The sequence below is a fragment of the Eubalaena glacialis genome, chromosome 1 (genome assembly GCF_028564815.1).
Source record: "Eubalaena glacialis isolate mEubGla1 chromosome 1, mEubGla1.1.hap2.+ XY, whole genome shotgun sequence".
Taxonomy (NCBI): Eukaryota; Metazoa; Chordata; class Mammalia; order Artiodactyla; family Balaenidae; genus Eubalaena; species Eubalaena glacialis.
The window spans coordinates 7,799,519-7,821,447 of NC_083716.1; the positions used below are offsets into that span (position 1 = coordinate 7,799,519).

At 42.4% G+C, this 21,929-nt stretch overlaps 1 protein-coding gene across 2 annotated transcripts; it reads left to right on the forward strand.

The window, feature by feature from the left end:
* Positions 1–1,773: 1,773 nt before the first annotated feature.
* OAT (ornithine aminotransferase) lies at positions 1,774–21,073 on the forward strand. 2 transcript variants are annotated; one of them, XM_061192352.1, is made up of 10 exons: positions 1,774–1,819; positions 8,064–8,288; positions 11,398–11,622; positions 11,733–11,828; positions 13,979–14,106; positions 15,290–15,412; positions 16,066–16,194; positions 16,973–17,086; positions 18,185–18,329; positions 20,231–21,073. In XM_061192352.1, the coding sequence occupies exons 2-10, from the start codon at positions 8,093–8,095 to the stop codon at positions 20,389–20,391; spliced, it is 1,317 nt and encodes a 438-aa protein (XP_061048335.1). In that variant the 5' UTR covers positions 1,774–1,819; positions 8,064–8,092; the 3' UTR covers positions 20,392–21,073. The 2 variants fall into 2 exon arrangements, with proteins under 2 accessions (XP_061048335.1, XP_061048344.1); XM_061192361.1 differs by lacking the exon at positions 1,774–1,819 and adding an exon at positions 1,831–1,853.
* Positions 21,074–21,929: the final 856 nt, after the last annotated feature.

A 21,929-nucleotide genomic window follows, 5' to 3' on the forward strand; every position in this document is an offset into this window, starting at 1 on the left:
TGATGATCATTGCCCAGGCAGCTGGCCTCTCCTTTCTTTTTGTCTTTGGGTTCTGGAAACAGCTCCCTTTAAGCCTAGGGTTGACAATGGTCTTCCCTGGTGCACTAGCCCCAGGTTACTTCTCTACCTCTTGTGGTTTACACTTAAATGATTCCTGTAACAAATACACCTCAATTTTCCATTTTGGAGTGTGCCCCCTGTTTCCAGTTGGGACCCTGACTGATCAGGGCGGTCTAATGGAACACCGCGTTGATGTGCGGTCCTGTCCCCGCATGTGCCTGTGATCACCCTCAGAGAAGGCGGGTGGCACACAGGACTGGGCTGCCCCTCACCTGTGGGATAATCCTGGGTAAGTCGTTTTCTCACTCCCAGCTCTGTGTCCAATGTTTAACAAAAATGCTGTAGACTGGGGCTTCCCTGGTGGCGCAGTGGTTAAGAATCCGCCTGCCAATGCAGGGGACACGGGTTCGAGCCCTGGTCTGGGAAGATCCCACATGCCGCGGAGCAACTCAGCCCATGCGCCACAACTACTGAGCCTGCACTCTAGAGCCCGCAAGCCACAACTACTGAGCCCACGTGCCACAACTACTGAAGCCTGCGCACTTAGAGCCCATGCTCCGCAACAAGAGAAGCCACCGCAATGAGAAGCCTGTGCGCTCGCCGCAACTAGAGAAAGCCCGCGAGCAGCAGCAAAGACCCAACACAGCCAAAAATAAATAGATTAAAAAAATAAATTTTAAATAAATAACTAAAGTTAAAAAAATTTTTTTATATGGTGTAGACTTCACGGTGTCCAGGTCCCTTATGATTCTTTTTTTTAAAAAATAAATTTATTTATTTTTGGCTGCATTGGGTCTTCAGGCAAGCAGGGGCTCCTCTTCGTTGTGGTGCCCACGGACTTCTCATTGCTGTGGCTTCTCTTGTTGCGGAGCACGGGCTCTTGAGCACAGGCTCAGTAGTTGTAACATGTAGGCTTAGTTGTTCCGAGGTAGGTGGGATCTTTCCTGACCAGGGTTCGAACCCATGTCCCTTGTATTGGCAGGCGAATTCTTAACCACTGCGCCACCAGGGACGCCCTCCCTCATGATTCTAAACTGAGGTTATACTGGCCTATCCATTCTCAGTTCTGCGTTTCTAACGGGTTGTGGAGGGCGCCGCAGACAAACTTACAGAGTGTGTTGCCATCATTTCAGTATCTGCCAGCAACCACGAGGAGGTGGACAGTGTGTTTTCCACTGCAGTGATGACTTATGCAGATGGGTTCAGAAGCGCAACAGCACTACAGCACACCAGGGTTCAAGAACATGGTGGGCGCGACTTTGCCTGGGGCCGGGATGGGCTGGCGCGGCACACACGTAAGGCTCTGCGAGGCAAAGGCCTGGGAGCGCGGCTGGGAAACGCAGGGCTGGAAGTCCAGCCTGCCGTCCAGCCCCGCGAGGCGGGGGCCCAACCAACGTTTCATCCCTTCGGACCTTGTTTTCCCGCCAACAAAGGGAGGGCAGTGAGCGACCGAGGGAAAGGCCCTCTCGAGGCAGGCGCCCGAACGCAGTGAGCCGATGGCGGCCCGGAACAGCTCGGCCCTGAGGGCGCGGGAGGGGCTCGAACCTGCGGTCCCAGTAGGAGTCTGGGATGCGCAGCGGCGGGGCGGGGGGCGGGCCCACGGCGATTGGTGCTCAGCCCTCCGCCGCCAGCCAATGGGAAGCGAGGGCGTCCCGGGGGCGGGGCAGAAGCCTCATCTTAAGGTCTGTGACGTGTCGCCATCGCTGCAGTTGCTCAGTTGACGCCGCGTGTCCCGGGCCGGCCTCCGAGGTGTCGCCAGGTATCCGCGCAGGCGCCGCGGGGCCGGGGCTGGGGTGGGTTCCCGGCGCCCCGGGCCACGGCGGGTCGGGGGGCTGGCGTGGGCGGCTCCGGTCCCGGGTTCGGGGGGAGCCGGCTGAGGGGGCGTGCTGGGCCGTGACCGGCAGGCAGGCTCCGCCTCCGCAGCGGGTTTGCGCTGCCGGCGGTGGGCAGTGGGGTATCGCGGGTCGGAGAGCAGCCGGCCCGCACGCAATCCGGGCGGGCAGGGGCGCGGCGCATCCCGGCAGGGAGCAGCGGGCGAGGGAGGCAGGGAGAGAGAGGCTGTGGATGTGGCACCTCCGCCTGCCCGAGCGGGCGGAGCCGGGCCGGCCCCTCGCCGCGCGGCCCATGGGGGCGGGCTCTCTGCCCTCCCGGCCCGCAGTCCACGAACCCGTGCCGCGGCCCCAGGGGCCCCGGGGTCTCTGCGCCTCGACCCTGAGCCTCTCGGGCGCCTCCGGGTTTCCGGGGAGGAAGCCTTTAGGGCGCCGGCGCGTGGGACCGGGGCTGTGGGCCCCGCGAGCACACTGTGTTCCTGAAGTCGGCCAGGAGAGCGCATTCTGGACACGCGGGACTGCTCAGTAAACGGTAAATTTTTGCCTCCGGGGGCGGCGCCGACTATCGAGACTGGGTTCGAGTCCTTCCGGGCAGCTCCTTGGCCCTGCAGCCTACCTGCCCATCTCTCCCCTCACCCAACCTATCTTCTTTTCCCTTCCAGCCTTTGTCCAAATAAAAAAGTCAGAAGTAGAGCCTTACCTTACAGTAACGTGCATGTTTAATTGCATGGTGTCAGGGGATTGGGGTCAACAGGGCTTTCAGCACGAAGACTTCCTCCCTCGAGATTCTTTGCCAACAGTGCTGAGCATAAATAAATTCTGGTTGATTTCATTGGGACACTTGTGCTCCGTGACCCACAGCCTCCTCCCTTTCTCACTGTATCTCTTACCTTCTTGGTGTTCAGTTTTACCTCTTTGATAAGGTGATAAATTAAGGCGGAAAAGACGGAGGAGTGACTTTGGAATGAAGTGGCTTTAAGAAATGACTAAACTCCAGGTTCTCAATTCTAAATCTTCGGATTTCTAAGAGTAAGAGTTTCTGTAGGTAAACTAGTTCTCTCAATTTGAATTTGGAGCTGTTCTTTAGGTATGTAATCCAAATTCTTCATCTTACTCATCTGAAAGAAACAATAGACTTCTTTCATTAAAATATCCTGGTACCGTCTTCAGAGAATCTAGTTCCTGACTATGAAAAAGGTCCAAGTAGGAAAGTAAAATCTTTTAATAAGAATAAGATTTAAATAATAAAGCTTATTGTTTTGGGTTTGCAGTTTTTCCATGGTGTTCAAGATAAGTTTTGAATCTGCTCCCCAAAAATCCAGTATAACTTTAAAAAAAAATAAAGTTATTTATTTTTGGCTGCATTGGGTCTTTGTTGCTGCACACCGGCTTTCTCTAGTTGCGGCGAGTAGGGGCTACTCTTCATTGTGGTGTGCAGGCTTCTCATTGCGGTGGCTTCTCTTGTTGCGGAGCACGGGCTCTAGGTGCGTGGGCTTCAGTAGTTGTGGCGCACAGGCTCAGTAGTTGTGGCGCACGGGCATGTGGGATCTTCCCGGACCAGGGAGCGAACCGGTGTCCCCTGCATCAGCAGGCGGATTCTTAACCGCTGCGCCACCAGGGAAGTCCCAAACCCAGTATAACTTTGAATGGTAAAAATTCTTGAAAAGACGTTTTTTTCCTCAAAGAAGCTATATTTGTATTTCCACCCCCACTCTCTGCCTTTATTACAATTACTTGTGGGCATATTTGATGCCCTTTCCTGAGTTCCTGGGGATGGGTGAAATCTACATTTAAAAATAGTGATGAGTGGATTTTGGAGGTGTGTGGAGGGAATGATCTAATGGAGCCAATCCTTTTTCAGTAGTAATGCTTAAGGTGTTTGCCGGTGGCGCACTTGAGCTGACTTTGAGCCAGATTATGTAAAAAAAAAAAAAAAAAAAAAGGCCAAAAAACTTTTGTTGGCAGAACTTTCCAAAAAGGACTGTACTTTTGAATGGTTGCCTCAAGAAAGGTAAATATTTGACAAATGTAGTAAAACCAAATTTCTTCCTCAAGTGGAATATTTTAAGTGGCTTTTTGATGAATTTAATGCTGGTTTTTCTTTTAGAGTGATTTAAAAAAATTGTATTTCATAAGTGTATGCTAAATTAACTCTTCAAAATGCAGCGTTTTATGGAATTCTATTTTAGGTATGTTCTAGTATATATAGGATGGATTAGATTGGCCAATAGTAGCTTGAAGAAGGACCTTGTTAATTGTATTACTGAAAACATTCAGTGTTAAAATTTTTGCTGTCAATAACAATTTGTCCTCTTCTCCAGGACCTGAGTGTGGGCCTAAGTTAAATGCACAGCCTGGAGTGAAATGATCTAATGAAGTGAACTCTTGATGGAAAGATCATTCTTGTTGATGTCATGCTAGCCTCCTGTTAAGAGTTAGACTCAGCTCTGTCTGTTAGCAGTGGATGATTTAATTATCTCTCTGGATGGCCTTGCTATTTGTCACTGCCTTGACTCCCTCGCAAGTCCTAAGTCTGTCTAGGAATGACCTTGTTTATTTGACAGACAAGGAATCCCCAAACCTGGGCTAGGTTCTGGGGATGCAAAGCGAATTTTAAGACATAGTTACTGTCCTTTTAAGGAGCCTAGTAGGATTCTAGTAAGGGGACAGGTGTGAAAACAAGTGTCCTGCAGTGTTAGGACCTGTGACAAAAATCTGTGCAAGGGTCCTGGGAGCCTTCAGAAGGTCTAATGTGGTAAATTCCCTAGGGAAGGGTGAAAAGCTAATGTGTATAGTTTTTATGCATAGAAAAAAGTTAAGAGTTAATGGTTACCTCCTAAATATGGAACTGTAGATCATTTTCTTGTGTTTATAATTTTTTTTTTCAATAGAAAAAATTTTTTAGAAGAACAAAAGCTGCAGTTTAAAAAAGAAACCCTGGCACTGTTTTTTTTTATATTGCAGAAATTGGCTAATTCCCTTACGAATTTAAGAGGGAACTAACTGAGTGGCTATTTTGTGCTAAGTTTGGTGCTCTAAAACGATCTCATTTAATCCTCAGTAATGGCCTTGAATGGCTTCAACTTCATTTTGCAAATGGGGACATTGAAGCTAAAAAAAAATTGACAAAATCATCCAAATAGTTACTCTTAATAGCCTCAGCTAGAATTTACATCCTAATCTCCAAACGCTGAGGCGCTTACGCTCTCCTCTCCTGGTTTTCCAGGCCTGTCTGGAAGGGGAAGTTGTTGATGTTGGCTGGTTTAAGCCCTCCTTAATTCTGTTCTGGTATTTCTTGTGTTGTGCCAGGCACAGTAACTTGAACCCAGAAGGTTTTTGAATAGAAATGTGCCTACAGGGCCCTAGTGCATCTGATGCATCGGACCACAGGACCCCTCGAATTAAATATTCAGAGTTCACCTTAAGAACCTTAATTAAGCACGAGTATTAGTAATGTTTTGGATGTTACTCTTTTGTTAGTAAGTTGTAGTTTTATATATATATATATATAATATATATATATTTAAAATTTATTTTTGTTTATTTTATTTCTGGCTGCGTTGGGTCTTCGTTGCTGTGCGCGGGCTTTCTCTAGTTGCGGCGAGCGGGTGCTACTCTTCTATGCCGTACGCATTCTTCTCTTTACGGTGGCTTCTCTTGTTGCAGAGCATGGGCTCCAGGCATGCGGGCTTCAGTAGCTGTGGCACGTGGGCTCAGCAGTTGTGGCTCGTGGGCTCTAGAGCGCAGGCTCAGTAGTTGTGGCGTGCAGGCTCGGTAGTTGTGTTGTGGCTCGCGGATTTTAGAGCGCAGGCTCAGTAGTTGTGGCGCACGGGCCCAGTGGCTCCGCGGCATGTGGGATCCTCCCGGACCAGGGCTCGAACCCGTGTCCCCTGCATTGGCAGGCGGATTCTCAACCACTGCGCCACCAGGGAAGCCCCGAGCATCTTTTATTTATGAATGTTTTGCTACGTTCCTGAGTGTTTCTTTAGGATAGAATCTTGAGAGTGAAATTAGTGGTCTTAGAGCACAAACATTTCTAAGGCTTTTATTATGGTTACGGTTCTTTTCAGAAAGTGTTTCAGTTTAAAGTATATCTAAGTAGCTCTGTGTATTACTGCTAATTTGATCAAGGCAAAAATTAATGTGTTGTTTTGACTTTTTAGTTGGTCAAACAGAGCATTAATTCTTACTGAGTCTCTACTCAAGAAATAGAGTTAAAATCAATGTTTTAGACTTAGTATTTTGGGGAAGTTCTGTGTAGTGTAACTAGAATTTTTGCATTTTTGCTAGCGGCTATCTCCAGTGTAATGATTCTTACGTAACTTTTTTGTTGTTAATACGTAGTTCTTTTAAATAAAATCTGGTGGAAATTAGGGACCTTCTCCTTAAAAAAATGCACTTATGCATATAATTCTGCACTTTATTTCAGTAGTTATTGGACCCTCTGAAGACCGTCCCTGGATCTCGGGTTAAAAATCTGTATTCTAATCTGAACTGTGGGAAGAAGGGTTAGCTGGTGGGTCTTGGCAAACCAGAGTGCTGGATTTTGTGTAGCGGATTCCTGAACATACTGGATTTACTGGGTAGTGCCAAGTTGAAAGGGAAGCAAGCCAAACTCCAAGTATTAGGTTTTGCTAATTGGGCAGCGCAGACTGAGTGCTGGGAGATACTGCGTGGTCTGACGTGTCATTAATAGAGTTCTGTTGAAAGATGAGTTAACTAGTCTTTTTAAAAAATAAGTATAGACATATTAAGTATGCCTAGTGTTTGGCAACTTTCCACTCATCTTGAATGTATCTTTAAAAAACATTCTCCCCTCCCCCGACATCATTGCTCTGTATTTTCCCCAATTTCCTTGTTATTCTTGGTTTCTTCTGTGGCTCAGTCTGTACTTCATGGCTTATTATGACTATTAATGGTTATGCAGCCGTGTGAAGCACTGTGGTGAGGGCTGCTTCTAGGGCTGGTGCTGGTGGGATGAGAGAAGCTATGAAGCTGAAATAATATATAAATAGATTTGAATAAATGCCAGTTTGCTCAGTGATATTTAGGATTTATTACTAAACTTTTTAGCTCGTTGTATCAACGGTTTGATGTTCTCTAGCTCCTAAATGCCTTTTTCTCATTTAAATAGTTGCTTTTGTGGTGCAGATTTTTCTGGGGATTAATTTTATAGAAACAGCCATCCTAGCAGAGTAGACGGTTTCTCTTGGGAGTTGTACCTTTTCATCTCATATGTTTTGTTTTGTTTTTGGTCTGTTTCACTTAACTGTAAAAGCTCTTCAAAGGCTATTTGTTATAAATGAAAAAACTTTTTTCCCCATCTTTTTACCTTTCACCTTTGTTTATGATAATTTTGACCTATAGAAATTTTAGATAATTGTGGCTAAATAACTGATTTTACCTTTTGTAGTTTCTGTCTTTAAACTTAAAAAGCCTTTCCCATCCCCCAAGAAATCACTTTTTCCTCCCCACCCCTATTGTTTTTGCTTTAGGATGGTCCCTGTTATCTTTGTAGAAACCAAATTCTTCCCTAATTTCCTCACTCTTTACACAAGGGCCAAGTAGATATGCAAAGTAGTTCTCAGTCCCTCTGTCGCCTCCCCCATGACTACCCCCTGGGCAGCCGGCTTCTCTGATTTGGTCTCTGCCGCCTCTGGGCTCTAATCTGCGATCCAGCTGAGAGTCTTACACCCGCGCATAAATACCTTTTGAATGGTTGTTCAGCTCTTTAGGCCCTGTGCTGTTCAGCCTTGCCTGACTGCCCCAGAGACCGTCAGGTGGTACAGAAGGGTGTTCGTGAAAAGTAAAAGCCCTTCTGTTTTTTATCGTTCTTGCTTGTTCTCTTAGACTTCTAGCCCGGAGCACTTTGTGCACATCCCACTTGTTGGGGTTTAATGTCAATGTTCATATACTTGTTCCCTTTGTTGGCCTTCAAGCTCCCCAAAGACAGAGGTTGTCTTAGTTCTCTTTTTTGTTTTTTCATTTTATTTTAGTTTTTTAATTAAAAATTTAAATACAATTTTTAAAGGTTACTTTCCATTTACAGTTATCACCTTAGTTCTCTCTTTATTTTTCTGATTCTTTGGTAAATGTTCAACACATAGTTCATGAGTTGACATGTCTGCTCTTGGGAGATTCTTATTCTCTATGCCTTCTCTTTTCTTTGGACAGGTTGGTGATATTCCTACTTGAAGGACATCATGTTTTCCAAACTAGCACGTTTGCAGACTGTTGCTGTCCTTCGTGGAGTTCATTCTTCAGTGGCTTCTGCTACATCTGTTGCAACTAAAAAAACAGTCCAAGGCCCTCCATCCTCTGATTACATTTTTGAACGGGAATCTAAATATGGTGCCCACAACTACCACCCTTTACCTGTAGCCCTGGAGAGAGGGAAAGGTATGTTCCAACCCTTCCCACCCCCGCCCCTTTTACTTGCTTTACATTTTTGTAAAAGTTGCTTTTATATTTTCTCACTATATATTTTTCCAGATGCATTTAATTTCTATATTGCAGATACGGTTAATTCAACATTTTTGAGTGTCTGGTGCTTGCTGTGTTAGGTACTATGGGGACTGCAGAGTCATGATGGACCTTGCCAGGAGGGAATGTACGATACATAAAGAAAGTACTGGAATATTGCTGTCATTTTTTCCTTTAACTTTTATTTTGGCATAATTTTAGACTTAAAAGCTGCAACAGTAGTATCTAAAATTTTCTTTTACTCTTCACCCAGATTTCCCAAGCGCTAACCGTTTTACCACATTTGCTTAATCTTCTTTTTCTCTCCAGACACACATACACAATACATTTTTTTTCTTGAACTTGTTTGAGAGGAAGTTGCAGACATGATGCCTCCTTGCTCCTAAATACTTAGTGTGCCTTTCCTGAAACACAAGGACTTTCTCTTACATAACAGAGTGTAATTATCAAGATCAGGAAATGAACATTGACACAGCACTATTCTCTAATCTACAGCCCTGATGCAGATTTCACTTGTTGTCCTGAGTAGCAAAAGAAAATCTCAGATCCTGGGTTGTATTCAGTTTTCAGGTCTGTTTAGTCTAATCCAGAACAATTCCTCAGTCTTTGTCTTCTTGACCTTGATATTTTTGGAGAGTACAGGCCAATAATTTTTAGTATAAACCTCAATTTGGGGTTGACTGGTCAGGTAGTGTCTGCCAGGCTTCTCCATTGTAAAGTTCTATTTTTCCCTTTTAAATGTCTTGTGGAGACATGATTTGAGACTGCAAATATCCTGTTACTCATCAAATTTTTGCTCCCACTTTTAGCATCCATTAATGATTCTTACCTGAATAAATGATTACTGATTGTTGCCAAATGGTGATTTAATCCACATTTTGAAATAACAACCATAACCAAATAAAGCCAGAGTTTATTACTTAGCTTTTGGCCAGAAGATGATGCATAAGAGTATTAAACATTTTAATCATTTGCCTGTATTTTTTATTTGGGACCAGTACTGTAGTATAGATAAAGCTCCTTCTGAACAAATGAAAATCTAGGTTTATATATTACAAAATTGGAAGCAGTTTGGTTTGCACAAGTATTCTTTACTTACAGTAGCAGAGTGCACTCTAGAATCTGACTGCCTGGGTTCGAGTCCTGGTGGCATGTGTGCCAGCTGGGGCTAGTTATAATCTAAGCACCTACTCTGTACTACAGGGATGGTAACACCCATAGGGGGTTTTTGATGAGATAAGGGACAAAAGCACCTACCACAGTATGTTAAGTACATGGTAAAAATTAGGTGTTAAGCCCCTAATACATTTTAATATCTATGATCAACTTAAAAAAATTGTTGTAAAATGTACATGACATGAAATTTACCATTTTAACCGTGCAGTTCAGTGGCATTAAGTACATTTACAATGTTGTACAACTATCACCTCTAGCTTGTTCTAGAAGTTTTTTTATTATCCCAAAAGGAAACCCCATACACATTAAACAGTCACTCCCCATTCCTTCCTTCCCCTAGAACCTGGCAGCTACTAATCTGTTCTCTGTTTCTGTAGATTTGCCTATTCTGGATATTTCATATGAGTGGAATCAGACAATATGTGACCTCTTGTGTCTGGCTTCTTTCACTTAGCACAATGTTTTCAAGGTTTATCCATGTTGTAGCATGCGTTAGTACTTCATTGCTATTTATGGTTGAATTATATTCATTTTATGGATACACCACATGTTTGTCCATTCATCAGTTGATGAATGTTTGGGTTATTCCCACCTTTTGGCTATTTCGAATACTGCTGCTGTGAGCATTGGTGTACACATTTCTGTTTGAACACCTGTCTTCCACTTCTTTTTTCTTCCCCTTCTTCCTAGGAGTGGGATTGCTGGGTCATATGGTAGTTTATGTTTAACTTGTTGAGGAACCACCAAACTGTTTTCAACAGCTCTTGCACCATTTACATTCCAGCTAGTGATATATGAGAGTTTCAATTTCTCCACATCCTTGCCAATTCTTGTTTTCCTTTTTAAGAAAATAACCATCCTAGTGGGCGTAAAATGCTATCATTGTGGTTTTGGTTTGCATTTCTCTAATGACTGATGATATTCAGCATCTTTTCATGTGCTTGTTGGTCATTTGTATACCTTCTTTGGAGAAATGTCCATTCAAGTTCTTTGCCCATTTTTTAATTGGGTTGTATGTCTTGTTGTTGAGTTGTAGGAGTTCTGGATACTAGATCCTTACTAGATAGATATATGATTTGGAAATATTTTTTCCCATTCTGTTGGTTTTTACAGTCAACCAGTTGTGATTTTTATGTTATGTATAACTTCTTCCTTTAAACACCAGCTTTAAATTCCAAACTTCAGTTTTCCAGGAATAAAGGTTCCAGTTTTCCAGGAATAAAGGTTTCACTCCAGAGTTATAAAATCTCTTCTTGTTATGTGGGGTTTTTTTTAATGGTGTTTTTTTGTTTTTATATTTATTTATTTAATTAATTTATTTGGTTACGCCGGGTCTTTGTTGCAGCAGGCGGGCTCCTCAGTTGCAGCTCGCGGGCTTACTTAGTTGTGGCATGGGAACTCTTAATTGTGGCATGCGTGTGGGATCAAGTTTCCTGACCAGGGATTGAGCCCCGGCCCCCGGCATTGGGAGCTCGGAGTCTTAACCACTGTGCCACCAGGGAAGTTCCTTGTTAGGCTGTTTTTGTTAAATGTGTAATTTGAAGCTGGACAGATAAAATATAATTCCTTTTAAACCAAAGTTTATTATGCTTGAGCTAAAACATGCCTTAACCACAATTCTATGTTAACTAAAGGTTCATATGTAGGTATTCAGAGGGCTGGCTAGCAGTCTTAGTCTTTTTTTTGTTGTTGTTGTTCCCCGACCAGGAATCTAACCCGTGCCCCCTGCAGTGGAAGCGCAGAGTCTTAACCACTGGACCTCCAGGGAAGTCCCTGGCTAGCAGTCTTAGTCTTTGAACTTCATGTAATGTAGTGATTTTTCTAGAGTTATTTTCCTTATATATTTTAGGTGTTTATGTATGGGATTTAGAAGGCAGAAAATATTTTGACTTTCTGAGTGCCTACAGTGCTGTCAACCAAGGGCATTGTCATCCAAAGATTGTGAATGCTTTGAAAAGTCAGGCGGACAAATTGACCTTAACATCTAGGGCCTTCTACAATAACGTGCTCGGTGAATACGAAGAGTATGTCACCAAACTTTTCAACTACCACAAAGTTCTTCCCATGAATACAGGTAAATACTTCCTTTTTTTTTTTTTTTTTTGTTAAATAGCCGAGAAAATCTTGTAATTTTCCGATAGTTTAAAACATTTTTTAAAACTGAGAGGTGTTCTCTTTTGGTAGGAGTGGAGGCTGGAGAGACTGCTTGCAAACTTGCTCGTAGATGGGGATATACCGTGAAGGGGATCCCGAAATACAAAGCAAAGATTGTTTTTGCAGGTATGTGAAATTCACCATTAACTGCTGTGATCAAAACGTACAATATCAGTTACCATTTTAATTTACTGATGAAATATTTCAGATGTGTTTGCCTCATGTATCGTATGTTAATTGTTGAATGTTTCATAAAAATGGAAGGATTTCCTTTTCTTGGGTTTATTTCCAAGTATTTCTTCATATGTGGGATTTTTCTCTCCGAAATAACTCCCTACTCCTCCCTCCCTAAAATGAGTGACTGTATGATTTGCTTCCCATCTGCTTATCTGATTTTTTTCATAGCAGTTCTCTGATTAATTAGACGGTCTTGCCGATGGAGCACTTTTGTGAGGTTGTTGACGTTGGGTTGTGTTCAGGTGGGGCCGTGTCCTAGGTATGATCCGATGATTGAATCTTAGTATTTGAGGATTACTGTATCATGTCATTAGAAGCTGCTGGAAGAGGAGGGCTGGAGTTGCCCTGGGTATATTTCTGTGAATGGTTGAGAGGAATGACTTGAATCCTGACTGAGGAGACCAACAGTTAATCCAGATTATCCATATAGACTGACTTTGGGGATCTTGATAATGATGGTCAATGGATAGGTTCTGACTTTTTTTTTAAAGCTCTGATTTTAATTTTTTAAAACATAAAGTATGGGTAAGTTTGTCACTGCACATGGTCAAGATTCATTTTTGTGATGGTTGAAATCATTAAATATTTTGCCTTGGGGACACACGCAGTTAAATTATATAAACCCCATAATATAACAGAATCCAGAGTTCATCTAATGGCCAGCCGTAGTTGGTGTTTGGGGGTGGGGGTGACAGATTCCTGTTTCCGAAGTCTCTGCACAGCTCTGTGGTCTGCCATTTTGGAATCTTGTGCCTTAGTTGTAGGACAACGAAGCTGTCTCTTGCAAACAAAAATGGCATTTCTGGTGATTTCGTTCTTACAGACTGTGTCCAGTCTCTCTCACATTAGCACAGGGTGCAAAGGTGTTTCACCCAGGTGTTGAAAGAAGCTGGTGAGTCAGTGGGTGGAGACAGAAGACTGTCCCCAGCTGCACGTCCCTTATACTGCTGGGTAAGCTGCGGGGCGTGAGACTCCTGAGGCCGATGCAGGAGAGCAAATAGGCTTATGGTCTAGTGTGCGTTTTGTCTTAAGTCTGGGCAGAATCAATATGCTGTTGCTTGTGGACAAGGCAAGTGGGGATTATTCGTAGTACTCATAGCTGAGAGAGGCTTTGCAAGGGTAGTATTTATGGATGCTTTGAAGCCAACTTAGAATAATTCAGTACTGGATTATTTGAGTTGCTGCTGGCAGAAGTGGTGGGAAGATATTAAAAAACAAAACAAAACACAACACGTGGGAGACCCTCCAAGCCTCTCTTATTCTACTGTTTCTTTTCTTCCTTGGGTTTAACCACATCGAAATTATGTTGTGCATTTGCTTCACTAGTTTATGTTGATGTGTTTCTTCCCTATTAGCATAGAAGCTCATTGAGGGCAGGGAGCTTGCCCGTCGTCATTCTATCCCTGACACCTAGAACAGTGCCTGACATTATTAATCAGTCCTCAGATTATTAATGAAATAAATTAATGGGTAAAAATCGTTCCTGAACAGAGGCAGATGTCTGTCTTTTAGCACATAACAACTTAGCAAGGAAGGCAAATTGAAAGTGTTCGGACTGCTTGAGGATATTCTATCCAAATGAAATTTAAAATTCATTCTATTGAATAGTTAGCCTGTAGTGTTGGATTTTTAAAAGGAAAACTGCTAATTCTCTATGAAGGGTAGTCTCTTTCTCATATCACTATAATGAATGTGTCTAGAAAAACCGTCTCTAGAAAAACATGCATTGAATGCTTCACTTGTTAGGGTTTGGGATTATTGAAAGAAAAGACAAATACCTATCCTTAGGGGCTATATATTACACTTCGGAGGCTCAGTAGAGAAGTGCCTAAAATAGTAATTGCAAGGCCAGACCTCAGTCATATGAACCAGGGTGTTTACTATCAGATTTTGTTTAAACAAATGAGCTCACTGGAGGCTCTCTAAAGCAAACCCTTGCTTTTTTGAAAATCAAGCTTCTTAGGGCATTTTGGGGGGAACAGTGCTTATTACATTGGGGGGTTTGATTGAAATAATGACTGTTTATTTCTTCTTTCTAGCTGGAAACTTTTGGGGTAGAACATTGTCTGCTATCTCCAGTTCCACAGACCCAACCAGTTACGATGGTTTTGGACCATTTATGCCAGGTTTCGAAATCATTCCATATAATGATCTGCCTGCTCTTGAGGTACTTCATTTAGCATCATGGTGCTTTAGTTCATAGTAAATAGAACTTAAATTTGTTGAATGTATGAATTAAAAACAGATATATGATTGTACTGAGAATCTGTTGTATTAAAGTTAGGCCAAGATTCACGCTTGTTCTCTGTAATGGTCAGTTAGTTTCCAAGTTTCCAACATGGGGAAACCAGGTTCTGTGGTCTAATCCTGACAACCAACTAACCACTTTAGATGTATCTCCTGCATAAGTATTAACTTGGGTATTACCTGTTAATTACTTTAATAGACCAAATTAGTCAGTTTTCAGCCATTCAGCCAGCTTTTTAAAATTATGAAGTGGAAGAATTGTAAAGTAAAAAGATACACTTTTAATGTATCTATTTAATTTTTTTTTTTTTTTGGCTTTGCGGCTTGTGGGATCTTATTTCCCTGACCAGGGATCAAACCTGTGCCCCCGTGCAGTGGAAGCAAAGAGTCTTAACCCCTGGACCACCAGGGAATTCCCTTTAATGGCTTTTTAAAAGGCCACTTTCATTATTATTATTTTTTTTTAATTTTATAAATTTATTTATTTATTTATTTATTTTTGGCTGTGTTGGGTCTTTGTTGCTGCGCGCAGGCTTTCTCTAGTTGTGGCGAGCAGGGGCTACTCTTCGTTGCGGTGCGTGGGCTTCTCATTGCAGTGGCTTCTCTTGTTGCTGAGCACAGGCTCTAGGTGTGCAGGCTTCAGTAGTTGTGGCACGTGGGCTCAGTAGTTGTGGCTCACGGGCTGTAGAGCGCAGGCTCTGTAGTTGTGGCGCATGGGCTTAGTTGCTCCGCAGCATGTGGGATCTTCCCGGACCAGGGCTCGAACCCGTGTCCCCTGCATTGGCAGGTGGATTCTTAACCACTGTGCCACCAGGGAAGTCCCTCATTAGTTTTTATTTACAGTACATTTAAGTATATATTAGAAAATAAAGGATGGAGTAGCTTAAAGCTGAGGTATTTAGAGCTTTTGGTAATTGAATGTCAGTCAGAAAAGTTATACTTTGAAGTCAGTAATATAAGTTATAATTAACTAATATAAGTTAGTGTGAAAACTTAATTTGCACACTTATTCTTAATGGGAAAATATGTGCATTATGTGATTTCAGATTTCCGAATAGGTTTGAAAGGAAGTTACTAAAAACATTTTCATGCTGTCTTTGTAGCGTGCACTTCAGGACCCAAACGTTGCCGCGTTCATGGTGGAACCAATTCAGGGTGAAGCAGGCGTTGTTGTTCCAGATCCAGGCTACCTTGTGGGCGTGCGAGAGCTCTGCACCCAGCACCAGGTCAGCCACCTGCGCACCTGCCCACCTGCCTGCCTCTCTTAGGGTTTGGCCAATAGGATAAATGCAAAGATTACATCACCTCTCCACTAGAGGGAGACTTCATTCTAAGAGCTGCAGAACTTTCTAGTGGTGATAGAACTTTCTAGCAGCAGGCTGCAAAGAAGCTGACTTAATAGTGGCTGGGCCCTGGCAGAGCTGCAGACTTCTGGGCCCTAACCACGGTTCCGTCCTCTCTGCTCCGGCAGCCTGTACTCTGATCCTTCTCAAACCCTCTGTCGTATCCCTTTGCTCCAGAATTTAAGCTCTCTCTCCCTCTTTACTAATAAACGTTGTGGAATAAACAAGGGAATTTATTCCCAGAGAGTAGTTATGTTCAGAAACCCCCCACAAAACCCTTTGCCTAAGTGCCTTACCACTTTGTAGAACAGTGCAGATGGGCCTCTGGGGACTGAGTGGCCTGACACAGGGAATAACTGTGTGTCTACAGGGTTTTCACAGGACACTCTTGAAGTTGTGTGGGTCATTAAAGTGTTTTCACAAATCTGAGGGGATGTCAGAATGACAGATTTGTGCAGGGAAGAGTAAAATAAAGATCACTATTTCCCTATGGAAATGAAAATGATAATTAATGCTGTTTTGTTGTTTTCCAATAGGTTCTGTTTATTGCTGATGAAATACAGACAGGATTGGCCAGAACTGGTAGATGGCTGGCTGTTGATCACGAAAATGTCAGACCTGATATGGTCCTTCTAGGAAAGGCACTTTCTGGTGGTTTATACCCTGTAAGTCCAATGTTCAGCCTCCCTTTCTCTTCCCTATTCTCATGAATCCTTAAGATATTTTTACATTAGCCGACTGTGACAATAGTGCCTTTCTGATGGTTTGGTTTTACTTAGTGTGATATATATATAGGTCACCTGGAATACATGTAATAAAAACATTTCAGAGTTCCATGGGGTGACCCACTGAGTTATTTTAACTGAAGAATTGAGTTTGCCTTGGGATTTGCTCTGCTGCATTTGTTTTGGATGGAAACATTTTATCCCAAAAGTACTCCTGTAGACCTTTATGCTTTTTTCCCATGGTTCAGAGACATACTCTTACTAATTGTTTAAAACCATGACTGATTAATGTAGAGATTGGAAAAAATTAATGTTTAACTGTAATTCTTTTCCTGGGTTTGCTATTCAGAGCCAACAATTGGTATGGACTAAAGGGCTCTGAATATATAGTGCAGAACATTGTTTTCTAAACAGTTAAACAAAGCATTTCACCTTGAGAGGGGAAAGAATTCTAAATTATATCACTGCAGAAATAGCTTTCTTCTTTTAGTTCCAAAATGCTATTCTGTGCCATTGAAGTGTGCCTGATGTGCTTGGAACGTGTTAGGGCATCACTCAGTTTGTCACTGCTAGTTAAGGTGGCAGATGTGTAGCACTTGTTGGTTGAAAGTTTATGTCAAATTTAGTATCAGCTTCATAAATATTTGTGTTCCTGGTAAGAATAAGAAGAGTTCATCTGAGAAAAGACTTGGTCAGCGCTGAAGTGTCTGTCTTTCAGGTATCCGCAGTGTTGTGTGATGATGAAATAATGCTGACCATTAAACCAGGGGAACATGGTTCAACGTATGGTGGCAATCCACTGGGCTGCCGAGTGGCCATTGCGGCCCTGGAGGTAAAAACTGATTGCAGCTGTACAGTAGCTAGTCCTCGAGGTAGCATTGAAGTGCCTTTTAGGTTTGAGCCCACTGGTGTGATAAGAAATGTAATAAGATTGCCGAGTATTACAGAACATGAAGTATAGAGGAAAGGGTTTAGGGGCAAGGCATTCTCAAAAAGTAATTTAACCTTGGCCTAGTAGACGGGAATCCTCCGGGGGCTTCCCAAGTTTGCAGTCTCCTGGGGCTTTTGGCCCGTAGGCCCTGGCCTGTCCACATAGAACTCTCGCTCTGTGACCGGGCCTGGCCTGTGAAGCCTCTGGCTTAGCACATGTGGCTTTTTGTTTTTGTTGTTGTTCAAGTGTGGATTTGAATGCTTTTAGACTTATTCCTCAAGTGCCTACAAAAGGCATAAAATTATTATCTCTGAGGATGGACTTTTTAGGGAAAAAAACAAAGGGAACTCTATTGCAGTTAAAAAGTTAAAGTATATTTAGTCCATTGATTTAGTCACCTAAGAAGAAAATATATCAGTTGCATTAAACGAATTTTAATCCTTATTTTGCCACAGAATCAGATTGATTATGGGTTTATGACTAAAGCAAGGCTCTGTCTGAGCTAACGTATGTTAGATGATTAGAAATCAAACTGGTATAGGGCTTTGGAAAATAGAAATGAAAATTAAGTTACTCTGGTCTTTTTATTTATTTATTTATTTATTATTATTTTTTATTTATGGCTGTGTTGGGTCTTCGTTTCTGTGCGAGGGCTTTCTCTAGTTGCAGCGAGCGGGGGCCCCTCTTCATCGCGGTGCGCGGGCTTCTCACTATCGCGGCCTCTCTTGTTGCGGAGCACAGGCTCCAGACGCGCAGGCTCAGTAGTTGTGGCTCACGGGCCTAGTTGCTCCGCGGCATGTGGGATCTTCCCGGACCAGGGCTCGAACCCGCATCCCCTGCGTTGGCAGGCGGGTTCTCAGCCGCTGCGCCACCAGGGAAGCCCCCTCTGGTCTTTATCTGATCACGTTCTCCCTGTGCGTATAGTCCACATTCCCCTCCAAAGAACAACGTAAAAGAAAAGGCAATCTTAACATTTGTGTAATTTCTCTTCAAACATAGGTTTTGGAAGAAGAAAACCTTGCTGAAAATGCAGAGAAAATGGGTGTCATCTTGAGAAATGAACTCATGAAGCTACCTTCTGATATTGTAACGGCTGTAAGAGGAAAAGGATTATTAAATGCTATTGTTATTAGAGAAACCAAAGGTACGGAGACAAAATATTTTACAAGATATTACTGTTATAGGAAGAGCTCCAAACACGTTTGGTATTTTTATCTGGTTGTTGGTTTCCTCTGTTTGAAACTGTTGACTGGCCTCCTATTGACCAAGTCTTTTAGGCTCTGCCTAATACTCTTATTACCTGATTTATATTAATGGTCTTAAGAATATAGTCTTTCCTACATGAAGGCACGTGTAACTAATTTCACCTATTTTCCTTTCTTTAAGTCATTTGTTATTCTGCCTTAGGTTATTTATGCAGTTCTTGGAGATTTCAGTTTATTTTCTGTTAGGAAGTCTGCACAGAGCACTTTGCAGTCCCGTTTCCTCCTCGCTGTCCTTTCCTCACTCACTTTCGTACTTTGCATATCAGTAGAGGTAGTAGGAGCAGGAGTGATAATAGGAATGATGATGATGATGTTGATAATAAAAATAACCCCAGCTGCCACTTAACTTAGTGTTTAGTGTCTAACACATCATTTCTAATCCTTAAGCGTTCCTTGCTGGATTTTCTTGCCCTAACCCTTCCTTTTATTTTATTTTATTTTATTTTATTTTATTTTTTTCTTATTTTTTTTTATTTTTTTATTTTTTTAAAACATCTTTATTGAAGTATAATTGCTCTACAATGGTGTGCTAGCTTCTGCTCTACAAGAAAGTGAATCAGCTACACATATACACATGTTGCCATATCTCCTCCCTCCTGCATCTCCCTCCCTCCCACCCTCCCCACCCCACCCCTCCAGGTGGTCACAAAGCACCGAGCTGATCTCCCTGTGCTATGCGGCTGCTTCCCACTAGCTATCTATTTTACATTTGGTAGTGTATACATGTCCATGACACTCTCTCACCCTGTCACATCTCACCCCTCCCCCTCCCCATATCCTCAAGTCCATTCTCCAGTAGGTCTGTGTCTTTATTTCCATCTTGCCACTAGGTTCTTCATGACCTCTTTTTTTTTTTTCCCTTAGATTCCATATATATGTGTTAGCATACTGTATTTGTTTTTCTCTTTCTGACTTACTTCACTCTGTATGACAGACTCTAACTCCATCCACCTCATTACAAACACCTCCATTTCATTTCTTTTTATGGCTGAGTAATATTCCATTGTATATATGTGCCACATCTTCTTTATCCATTCATCCGATGATGGACACCTAGGTTGCTTCCATGTCCTGGCTATTGTAAACAGAGCTGCAATGAATATTTTGGTACATGACTCTTTCTGAATTATGGTTTTCTCAGGGTATATGCCCAGTAGTTAACCCTTCCTTTTAAAGCAGTGATTTTAACCTTGACTGCATTTTAGAATCATCTGGGGAGCTTTTTAACAAATTAATCCAAGCCTAGCCTCGCTGCAGAGATATGGATTTGATGGGTCTGGAGTGGGGCCCAGACACTGGCCGCGGCCCTTTTGGTGATTCTGATGCAGCCAGGGTTGAGGGTCATGAGAGTCAAAATGATGAGAGTCTAGTTCTGCCAGCTCAGGAAGCAAATCCAGGTTAGGAATGTGTAGTGTTCACTGCCTTTTGAGTATTGCTTATTCTATGCCAGTTAGGTATCTGTGTCATACCCCAGTTCTTTTTGTATTGGTTCTTCGTGTAATTAATTACATCTGCCTTAGCATGTAAGTTTTTTGCTAGGTCTTTTTCACTTACGAAGAACTAACAAAAACCATGTCTAATCATACCATTCAGACCACTGCTGAAAAATAACTTCATTTTTAAGAGTAAGAACAAAGCAAGCTTGCAACTCAGAGCTGCGTTTCTTGAGTTAGGTACTGGGAATTCTGTTTTGCCAGGCTGCCCTTGCCCATGCACGCTGCAAGGGAATGTTTCAACGTTTATCTTGGATCAGCATACAAGTTTGACGGTTTTTCTTTAGATTATGATGCTTGGAAGGTGTGCCTGCGACTTCGAGATAATGGACTTCTGGCCAAGCCAACCCACGGTGATATCATCAGGTTTGCACCTCCACTTGTGATCAAGGAGGATGAGATTCTGGAGGCCGTGGAAATCATTAACAAGACCATCTTGTCTTTCTGAGGGTGACAGTTTTCAGTGGTGCCTGGGAGCCAGCTGGAGACAGGCAGTTCATAAAGCTCTGCGTTTCTGCACTTAATGCAGGCATATTCCACTCCCCCATGTCAAGGGCTTTTTAAAAAATATATGTTTTTCAGTTCATACATAATAGAATGACATTTATAAACGTGCAGTTTGCTGTGTAACGTAACTAAGAGAATGTCCTGGCATCTTATATTCGATTAAGTGTATGTGTGTTTGTGTGTGTGTGTGGGTGTGTGGGTGTGTGTGCGCGCGCGCTTTCTAAGGTGAGATGCATCTCTCTATATAGACAGCCTTTTAATCAAGCCCCTCAGCATAATTTATATATGTTTTAATAATTTCCTTGCTGGTATAAATTGTATTTGGAAAAAGTTATAGGAGAGTATTGCATAGAAGATTAGCTTAACCTCATAAAGTTGAGTCATAGTCATTGAATTTTAGGAAGGATTAATGGTTAAGCTTACATAAAATACTAGATTTAAGTAAACACCATATTGGCTAGCACCAAGATGTATTCTATGAATGTCATTACTTTGAATTAAGAATTATTGTTTAACATTCCTGATTATGTTTTAAGTGTTTGATATAATTTGTATAAAGTGTTTATTTTCAGTGTTTCTTTAAATTTAAAATAAAGCTCATATTTAAAATGTCTACGTTGGGACCAGTGTGTGATTACTGCAGTGTTATCAATTACCTCACATTTTAAAGCCCTCTGAGAATGTTTTTACCTGATTTATTTCATGTGTTTTCTAAGAACATTTTGGTTTCTTTGGTAATCTCTAGAAAAACAAATTATAAAAAGTCTCTTTTAGTACTATATTTACCATTTTTATTAAAGTATCCTTGTTATGCATGGTATTGTTTCTGTTTCTTTGTTTGTTTGTTTTTACCTGAACAGAGTATTTTGGATCCTTTTCTATGTCAGTAGTTATAAGTTTATGTCATTCTCTTTTTGATGAAAAAATTAATCAGTCTATCTAAGAAAGAAATGGAAAATTTTATTCGAGCCAAATTAAGGATTATAACGCGGGAACAGCCTCTCAGAAAGCTCTGAGAACTGTTTCGCAGCCTGTTAGAAGTCAAAACAGGGACTTCCCTGGTGGCGCAGTGGTTAAGAATCCGCCTGCCAATGCAGGGGACACGGGTTCGAGCCCTGGTCCGCGAAGATCCCACATGCCGCGGAGCAAGTAAGCCCATGCGCCACAACTACTGAGCCTGCGCTCTAGAGCCCGTGAGCCGCAATTACTGAGCCCGTGTGCCACAACTACTGAGCCTGCGTGCCACAACTACTGAAGCCTGAGCACCTAGAGCCCGTGCTCCGCAGCAAGAGAAGCCACCACAATGAGAAGCCCACACACCGCAACGAAGAGTAACCCCCGCTCGCTGCAACTAGAGAAAGCCGGCGTGCAGCAACGAAGACCAAAACACAGCCAAAAATAAATAATAAATAAATAAATTAAAAAAAGAAAAAAGAAGTCAAAACAGTTTTACATAAGTTTTTTGAGACAAGGCTGCAC

Excerpts from the sequence above, each read along its gene's own strand:
- OAT (XM_061192352.1), top strand. The coding sequence starts at position 8,093 with ATGTTTTCCAAACTAGCACGTTTGCAGACTGTTGCTGTCCTTCGTGGA. Across the intron at positions 8,289-11,397 it reads AGCCCTGGAGAGAGGGAAAG|GTGTTTATGTATGGGATTTA; the intron begins GTATGTTCCAAC and ends TATATATTTTAG. Across the intron at positions 14,107-15,289 it reads ATGATCTGCCTGCTCTTGAG|CGTGCACTTCAGGACCCAAA; the intron begins GTACTTCATTTA and ends CTGTCTTTGTAG.